Below are 9,883 nucleotides of genomic sequence, written 5' to 3'. Positions count from 1 at the left end.
ATTTATAACATTTTTATATGCCAAAATTACAAATTCATGATGTCTCGTAAAAATCTCTAATGTTGTTTTATTTAAAAAAAAAAAAAAAAAAAAACTGGTCATTTTGCAAAATTTTCCTGTCCCTACATATCCTGCAAAAGTTATTTTTGTCTTTTTAATTTTTGTGCATCAGTGTATGTTATGTTAATTTACCTAGCTTGTCCAGTTTTGCGTAGAGTGTATTTGAAATCATCACTGTAGCGTAGATAATTAAGACACGATCTTTGCAGTCATAGTATTCCACAAATGACATCACCGAGCGAGGTGGCGCAGTGGTTAGCACACTGGACTCGCATTCGGGAGGACGACGGTTCAATCCCGTCTCCGGCCTTCCTGATTTAGGTTTTCCGTGATTTCCCTAAATCGCTTCAGGCAAATGCCGGGATGGTTCCTTTGAAAGGGCACGGCCGATTTCCTTCCCCATCCTTCCCTCACCCAAGCTTGCGCTCCGTCTCTAATGACCTCGTTGTCGACGGGACGTTAAACACTAATATCCTCCTCCTCCACAAATGACATCATCTATGCATAGTCCTATAAACAAGACAGGATAAGAAGATCCCTGACAGCTCGGTACCCAGCTTTCAACTGTGAAGTGATCACGAGTACAGCCGAAAACAGAAGCCATCTACAGAGCTGTAACAACACTGAGATGATGCCACAGAGACATTTACAAAATAGCATTACATTATTGGTTGAGGCAGGCTTGAAAAACTGCTGCATCCAGCCCACTGCAACTGTCAGGGATCAACTTCACACCAATTCAACTAGAATATGCTGATCTGTTACACTTATTAAAATTGCAAATTAAAATGTATGCATCTGAATTTTAAACAAATGATTACAACAGGAAGTTATTGGAGCATGGAATGGAAGAAAAATAAAAGGAAATGTGTCTCATACTTTTATTCAAGTAGTGGTACGGATCTGTACAACTCAAAAAAATATACATAAAAATAGGAATAACATGAACAGTTCTATTTCATATAATGAAATAAAGGTAAAATCAACAAACTGTATACAATAAAACATCTGTTACTCACAGAATCCTACAATGTAAGACATGGTAGTTTAGTGCCTCTAGGCAACTGGCAGTGGTAACAGTGTGGGCTGCACATGTAATTATAAGATTTTCGATTTTGTGTTGCCACGCAGCAGCATGTCATATAAGACACAATAGTTTTAAAATGGTAGAATTTGGTGTTAACATTAACTATGGTGTCAGCACTCACACTAGTATAAATCAGTAATAAAACTTCTGTAATAGTACTTCACACAACAGAGTTATATGTAGCATAGTCATGAGAGAAGCCAATGTTTTCACCCCTGAATCATCTGTAGTGAGTGTGCAGACACCAAGCTTTAGTGTGTAACAACATTGCATTACACAATCACAAAGTTATTTATTTATTGCAGTATGACTCCCTGAGTTCAAGCTACAGCCTCTTACGCATGTAGCAAAAAGTATAGCTACCCATCATGAAAGATTTTGTCAACCTTCCAATCACTAGTATAAACTATGCTTTGATAAGAGCTAGGGAAGCAGCTAGCAAGGAACTTGAAAATTTCTTCCAATTCATTAATCTGGGAAGCTTCTTTTAGCTATTTTTACTTCAAGCAAGAGCCAAGTAATTGTTTATTCTAAAATATCTACAATCACAAGCACCGTTCCTTTGGATTCATCAGAGAGTGAAACTGCTATAAAGTATTGTAGTTGCAAAAACTGATGAAATTCATCGATTGATGCAAAATAAATGTAACTTAAGATATCTTCTAATAGGATTACATCATATGCCAGTAACAGTGGTGAGATGACTCCTGAAAGATGTAAAAACTATGCATTTGGCTACACGTAAATATGGGGCAAAGCTCTCCCCTCACTAAAGTGTGAACATTATTAATCAATAATTACAGCATTCCTCAAGATGTTCATGTTAATAATAGAAGTCATAAATTTAAATTAATCACAAACATATTCTTAAACTGTTTGTTAAAACAACTGTGCCCCTTTCTGCTGAGTGACAGTGACAATATGAAAATTCTTGTTACAATGTGCAGTCCACTCATTTTGAAAAATGCAAGAACTTAAAAGTAGGTTGATTACCTCACTCTGAAAATGATAACAATATGTTTGACCTCAGAGACAAAGGAAACACATTAATCCAATATCCAGTAATAAAACATGTCACACATATACATATATTCAAATTACATTTGTCGGCATATAGGAACTGTCTTTATTTCTGAGCACAAGTGTATGCGTGTATTTTGCATGTAAGTATGGTGATGCCATAATGATTACGTAAAAATGCTGGGTCTATACAATAATAAATACAACATAAAATGTTATCAAAACTCTCACAAAAATGGATAAAATGTCACGTAACTATCTCCTTTCTGTTCAACAAACAATAAATATAGTAGAGAAGGCTGGAGACATGGGGCAGTGTAGGAGGGGTCCCGCCCCCCCCCAGAGACGTGCCAGCACGCCCCCATGCAACATGGGAAACTGATGGGACACACGCAGCCACGTCTGACGTGGCTTCTCCCCAGCAGAATGATAAGAGAACTGTGTTCTTCTGACATGTTGCCATTTGATGGCAACTTATTACAGTCATTCTCTGTCAGCAGTCTGTAGGGCCACTAAGAAACACACCACTGTCCATTTGAAGAGTATTTCATACTCTATATACATACAACTACAGGTAGGCACACCCTGCAAGGTATATAAATAGTCCAGTAGAAGCAAAGTCTTTGAATGTGGTACAATTCAAAACAAAGCACCAGTCACCAAAACTGAAAGTGTATATATATGGAAAAAATTTTCTTGCACTTGGTCTAGATTAGTAAATCAGCTGCACTCTTAGAGTAATGGATGCTCACTGCAGACCTGCTTCTTGATAGTAAAATATATTGTTATTTTACAACAAATCAAGTGTAAAGGGTGTAACAAAAAGTTACAAAAGGTGTGTTAAATTTAGTGCCCTGGCTACCACTACATACACAGCGAAAGGAATGATTCCTTCTTGAATATTAAACTTTGAGGAAAATGACACACTCCTATCAGGAAACTGAAGTCCTGGAATCACAAAGGGACCAGCCCCTTGTTCACTATGATTTTTAGGCCTATGCCTATGGAGTAACTGAAGGCACATTTTAGAAACTGAGTCAGCTTATGCATGAGCAAGAAATGAAAGCTATACTGCACCATGGTGCACCTGGCACCTGATATTACTCCCAACTACTTTCCAGCGAGCACTGCAGCCATTCAACTATCTGTACACTACAGATAGTCAAACACATCACATAGAAACAGTGATTTTTGCACTTGCAACAGTGCTGTATTAAAAAGTATGGTCTTAATGGAAACAAGGAGGTATCAGGATTTGAATATCTATACTACTCTGTGAAAATACAATTTTGTTGAAAAGGTATTCACTGAACCAACCAACTGAGGCAGGCCATCAGCTGTAGCCAAAGCACACAGTAGCAAATGCTGGGAGTCACTACCCAGGCTGAATTATATTGGCACGTGGACAGTTAAAGCAATCAGTATGTCCATGTCCAACATTTCAGAGATATAACATTCTTACCTATCCTGGTCCATGAATCCATGTTTTCATTTCTCCGGTCTTTGATAAAAATATTATTACAGTGTTAACTGATTTGTGATTGAGAGGCCCAATGTTCAATGTTTAGAGACAACAGATTTTAAACAAAACAAATTCTTGAAAATACAGTAAAAATTATAACTTGTTAATTGGTAATGTAAATCCAGAGAGGTGCTCGTGGTATTAAAAGGTTAATTTCTGAAATGATGTGCTGCTTGTGAACAATGTGTATGTAAAAAAAAGTTGTTAAGGCTAAATATTTGGTAAACACACAAAGGAAATCAGTTTTCTTACACAAAGGCATTTTCATGCCATTGAAAAACCTCATCAGTCAGACAACTAAATAGTTATGAATAAAGGACATATTTAAATTATTAGCAATTGTAATCAGTCAGTTCTGAATTTCCCATGAGGGGGGAAAAAGAATACTGCTGTTTCACACCTACGAGTGAAGCATACCAATATGTATTTATGTAACTAGCTATGTGAAACAGCAATGAAAAAGGTGACAGACAAGAAAGAGGTTCACAAACATCACACATATTCTCAACATCATTACTTTGCACTTATGCTTCAAACAGTTTTGTGTACAAAATCAAATAATCTAGTTTTTTTGGATCCTTTTAGTTGATGCTTTGAACTTCAGCACTGGATTTTAAGATGTATTTACTACAGATCTCCCATTTCATGCTGCTCCATGGATGTGAAAAGCTTTCTGCAACATGTTGGTGATAATTCACAGAACATATTTCTTTCTTGCTCTCGTTTTTTCCTTAAAAAAAGAAGGAGAAGAAGAAATACAAGTGCTTCTCACTTCACAGTTGGGTCACTAAATAGGTAACCACAAAAGACTGTTGTGGGACAGCTTTGGAATGAGACATAAAAATGTTGTAAAGAAACAATTTTTAAATTTTTGTGAAAACATGTTCAACTCATGGTACTTGATATTCTGATAACACGTTACATACTGACGATCATACACATTTTTTCCATACATAGCACATGTAAACCATTTCTAATAAAATGCCAAAAATGTACTAAGTACTTGTTCTTAAATATCAAATGTACAGTGGAAATTTTTAAAACAAAATCCCTCATACACCTGGAGGCTAAATCTGAGCCAGCTGCCTTTCCATTAGAATGTCTCTATGGTGTGTACCAATTAGGTATGCACTTGTTCTAGGAATAAACTTAAAAGCAAATATAGGTTCAGATAATGACACAAGTATATGTATCCACAAAGATATGTTGCTGCCAAATTTATACTTCTCAGACAAATACCCACCAGTGGACTTTACGGAAGTGGGCATACAAGATAGGCCTACCCTAATTCATAAAGGGCATAAGATCCTGAGTGGTGGGTGAGGAGCTCTGTAGCGTGTGCCACTTTTTCTAATGATACTTGAGTAGTTCTTACTTAGTATACATTTCAGGCATTGCTGCAGCAAATTAATACTAAAGCATTATTTTCAGCAGCAAGCCATACAAACAGCAATCGTCTTCATGCTTTCAGTACCAAAGCTAGATAAAAAATTAATAGACAGCCTCAAAGCTAGCAAGATGCACAATTCAAAGTTCACCTAGGATGCATTACCACCCCAATAACTGGCAATGCTTATTCATTTTGCTACAATTACAATATGAAAAAACAGGTGTACAGTAAACAGTCTCACAGTCAAATTGCAAATCAATAAGACAGCAGTCACTCAGTCCTGTGAGAGAAGTCAATCTGAGCATAAGAACTGCCATCATACAGCTGTTCTCCTCGAAGCTGAGTGCGCTGTGATCTCTCACTGGGCCTATCCTCCAAGTCGAGTGATACGTAGTGTAGCTGCTGGTCAGCTGATGCTGTACTAGAAGTAGAGCCTGACCGTATTAAGGGATTAGCTTGTCGGCGTGCACTGGTAGTAGGACCATTCAACACGTCCGTCTGAGTCTTCAGTGACTTATGCTGCCCCACATCAACGGGCCTTCCAGGACCTTTTTGCTGAATTGAAGACTCACGGTGAATAGTGACCGAGTTCTCTGGAGTTTGTTCTGTTGCAGTACATTCCGGGGCCACTATATTTATGTTATTTGTATGTTCAGGAACAATGGCCTCCAAAGGCAGACTCAAATTCTCTGTCAGTTCAGTCGTCACAGAGTTTACATTAGGATTTTCCTCTGATCCTAAACAGCCTGCATCATTGCAGGTTGATATATCTCCAGCACTATGTTCTGAGTGATCAACTTCCTTCCTTTCGTCAGAAGTTAGGCTGTCATTATGTTCCCTTACATGGCTGGGTCTCCCTTCTTCCTGAACTTCTCCTACAGAGTCCATTAAGATTCCTGAACTGCTATCAGATTTGGACGATTGCGCAAACCTTGAAGATGTACAGTTCAACTCTTCAGGATTCTCGCATAAAAGCGAAGGTGCAGTTTTGTTGGAAAATGACATCGCAGGCCGGGAATTTATTTCTTCTCTTTGCTGGCTCCGTAACATATTACGTTGTTTTTGATCGTCTGTTGTGCTCGTACCTGATGCATTATTTTGATCACTTTCAGTTCTACCCACGTTTTGGAGTTCACTCCTTGTGGAGTAGTTAACACTTTCCTGCTGGCGGCCACACGCTTGAAGTTCACACGACTTCATTTGTCCTGCGTCAATACCCGATAACTGTTTCTCTGTGAAATTGGTCAGTCTGACACTTCTTGCTGTGGGTGCTGTTGAGCCTTGAGGCTTTGCAGGTGGAACCGGAGGCTTGTCCCTACAGTCATATATCTGCTCAGATGAACTTGCTCTCTCACTGCGTGTTTCGAACTTTGGAATATTCTCTCCTGGTCCCCAAGAGCCCCGAGCTCTGATGACACGGGGAGCCAGACTGGGTCCACTCTCGATGGGCTGCGGAAGGTCCACAAGCTCTGAGAAAGGACGACGTGGTGGACTGCAGTTGGCATAATCAGCATTGACAGGTGTTGGCTGCTCTGAGGATCCTGATCCAGAACCTGTTTCCAAAACAAAATGCAAATTAAATAAAGGCTTCTCCTACAGAATGTCAACTGAACTTAGTATGGTATGAAGCAAAGGGATGCACATAAATGCTAAACTCTGTAAGTTATTCATGTAACAATGCGAGCATAACGAAAAGAATATTAAAAGTAGACTACTTGGAACCCATGGAGAGAACAGACTGATAACATCAGAAAATGAGATTAAAACAATATATATTACTTTAGAGATTGCTATTGAAAATCAGTGAAAATGATTACATTTTACACTGAGCATAGGGAAATAATTTCAGTGTCTCAGTGATGTTTCTTGCTACCACTGTCAGAATGATCTTTTTGCCCTTTTTTATTGTAAGCATTAAGTCTTACTACCGAACTGCACCATTACACCATTGGAAGGTTCAGCAAATCCATAAATTAGGTTAAAATTTTAAAATAACTGTTACATGTTCAACAGCATTACATAATTTAACATAATGATACAAAGGTGCATCCCAGCAAGGAGAGTACAATTCACAATATGAAAACTCAAGATCAGAATATGCAGTTTACTGTAAGTCTACCACCTCTATGGAGCAGTCAAACTCCGATCACATAACCATATGCGAAAGTGAGTTCACAAAATGTTAATATATGCAGCAATGGTGGGGGCGACATTTTCACACTGTGGATATTATCTGGATTCCACGGAATTGAAATTGGGACTAGAGAATCCACAATAACATCCCCATCTTTCCCCTTTTCATGTCCATTCCTCTCCTGTCATTTTCCACCCAATTCAAATTCTGTAATGACACTTTATCCTCCCTCCTTTTGCCCACTACTACTGGGATGTTAAGTTTTAGATTAATTTATATTTGTTTAAAGGAATGCTGCATTCTACAATGAATTGATCTGAAATAGTTGATGAGCAAGATGTTTCTTATGGAATTTTTGCTGGATTTGCCAGCATATTCTAAAACAAATGAGATATAATATTTCAATGGTCCAATCCTTGCTGTCATCAGAGAAGAGGCAGTCACTTTGCCCTGCCAAACAAATGCGAAACAGAGACAACATCCCTATATGGTGTTTTAAAAAAAGAGCATGAGCAATGTATCAGGATATACATGCAGAAAAAGGGAAAAGCAACCAACCAACTATAGCATACTGATGTGTACCGCATACACACATACAACAGAAAACATGTTTCACTAGCTTTCAAGCTCTGGCTCTTCTTTTTAGCAAAAGTGCACATGTTTACACATACAATGACACAGGCACCCAAGTGCAGACTCCCACTGCCACAGTGAGACTGATTATTGGTTATGCATTACTGAGAGAAGTTGCCTGGACTGAAGGGGGTGGGGAAGGATGCATGAGACAAGGAGGTGGTGGTGGTGGTTAGTGTTTAACGTCCCGCCGACAACGAGGTCATTAGAGACGGAGCGCAAGCTCGGGTTAGGGAAGGATTGGGAAGGAAATCGGCCGTGCCCTTTCAAAGGAACCATCCCGGCATTTGCCTGAAACGATTTAGGGAAATCACGGAAAACCTAAATCAGGATGGCTGGAGACGGGATTGAACCGTCGTCCCCTCAAATGCGAGTCCAGTGTGCTAACCACTGCACCACCTCGCTCGGTGAGACAAGGACGGGAATGTGGGGTAGTGTGGGGCAAATCTATTGACAGATGACTCAGTGGCTGCACAGGAAGACGAAAGGAGTTAGAAGTCCAAACCAGTCAGGAGTGCACATCGCTGCTGCTGCATGCTACACTCACTGGGCCGAAGAGAGCTTGAGAATAAGTTCTGTGCTGTGGCTGTGGAAAGGAGCAAATTGTCGTTTGTTGTTCTTACAATGCAAATGGATTGTTGTGTCCTCTGTGTCACAGCATGGGAAAGAAGACTGTGCAGAAGAAACCTTCTGTCACGAAGGGGCCCATCTGTCGCGCAACTCACCGAGTCTGCCAACTGGGCAAAGAAGAATCACGAAGACGAGTCATAGCCTGTCCTCCCTTTGTAAGTGCAGTGGTGGGTGGATAGCACTGTTTAAGTGCAGAGGTGGGTGGATAGCACTGTTCGACTTATGATGAGCTGCACCAAGAATGAGGTGGTCTACGAGTCTTGTCAATTCAGACTCGCTGATCTGCGTACTGGCAGCAAACATGGCTGACCACAGGGCGATCAAGAATGCTTTGGCCACCCATAACGTCGATGCGCGACCAGCACGTGAGAAGACGTTATCCCCTGGAAGGCACTCCTGAGGGGACTGCCTTGATGCTGCGACGAGGCAGTGGTCCGAGAAGGACCGAGTTGCTGCCATCAAACAATAGCCTGATGTTACACCAAGTCACCACTGACATGGTGCAGCAGAAGGCTCACAGTAGTGCACTGTGCTGCCAAACTGGACTGGGCTGCATTGACAGGATAGGAAGCATTCCTCCAGACAGCTCATAAATAAGCTGACACAGAATGGTGAGAGAACCCTTGACAGAACCATGGATTTGTTTACAAGTTTGACCTTTGAAAGTGAAATAATTGTGGGTGTAGATGTGGTTGGCCAGGAGGATTAGGAACGATGTGGTAGGTCTGATATCAGAAGGACTTTGTGAAAGGTAGTGTTAAATGGCAACAAGGCCATTGGCATGGGTGATGTTGGTGTATAGGGACGTTACATCTGCAATGACCAACAAGCAGTCTGATGGTAATAGGACAGGAACTGTGGAAAGGTGGTGAAAAAGTGAGCAGTGTGTTAGATGTAGGATGGGAGGTTACAGACAGTGTTTTGGAGGTGTTTGTGGACAAAGGCAGAGCTTCATTCCATGGGAACACTGCACACTGACACAATGGGATAATCAGTTGGGAGACTGGTGGGGTTGGATTTATGGAGTATGGGGATTATGTAACAGGTAAGAGTGTGGGGGAGGGAGGGGCTGGTGTAAAGAGTGAGATGGATACAAATGTCAGGTTTTGGGATGGACTTAAGGCCTTAACGAGCTGCTAGCGATCTTGTTGGATTTCTGTAATGTGATCACAGTCATAAGGTTTGTATGCAGGGGTATCGGAAAGTTGGCAGAGACACTCAGCCACGTAGTCATTACAATTCATGACAACTGTGATGGAGCTTTTGTCTGCAGGTAGGATGATTAGGTCTGAACTGTCTTCAGGTTATGAACTTACCACCCTTCCTGTTGACAAAGGCTCCATCACAGTGGTCATGAATCTTGGTGCCCCAGGTGCAAGACCTATCCTGTGCATCCATCCACTACCC

The 9,883-nt window shown here is 40.5% G+C and overlaps 1 protein-coding gene across 1 annotated transcript in view; it reads right to left on the bottom strand.

Moving 5' to 3' along the window:
• Positions 1 to 927: 927 nt before the first annotated feature.
• The window catches only part of LOC126458111 (mucin-17), a 211,722-nt gene continuing 202,766 nt past the window's right edge, over positions 928 to 9,883 (bottom strand). The window contains exon 21 of the mRNA XM_050094940.1: positions 928 to 6,632. Coding sequence (XP_049950897.1) covers positions 5,350 to 6,632 — 1,283 coding nt within the window. The 3' untranslated portion in view covers positions 928 to 5,349. The remainder of the gene's footprint in view (positions 6,633 to 9,883) is intronic.

The sequence above is a fragment of the Schistocerca serialis genome, chromosome 2, assembly GCF_023864345.2.
Source record: "Schistocerca serialis cubense isolate TAMUIC-IGC-003099 chromosome 2, iqSchSeri2.2, whole genome shotgun sequence".
In the NCBI taxonomy this organism is placed as follows: domain Eukaryota; kingdom Metazoa; phylum Arthropoda; class Insecta; order Orthoptera; family Acrididae; genus Schistocerca; species Schistocerca serialis.
The sequence above is the reverse complement of the archived record's forward strand: the minus strand, read 5'-3'. Positions and strand labels throughout refer to the sequence as shown.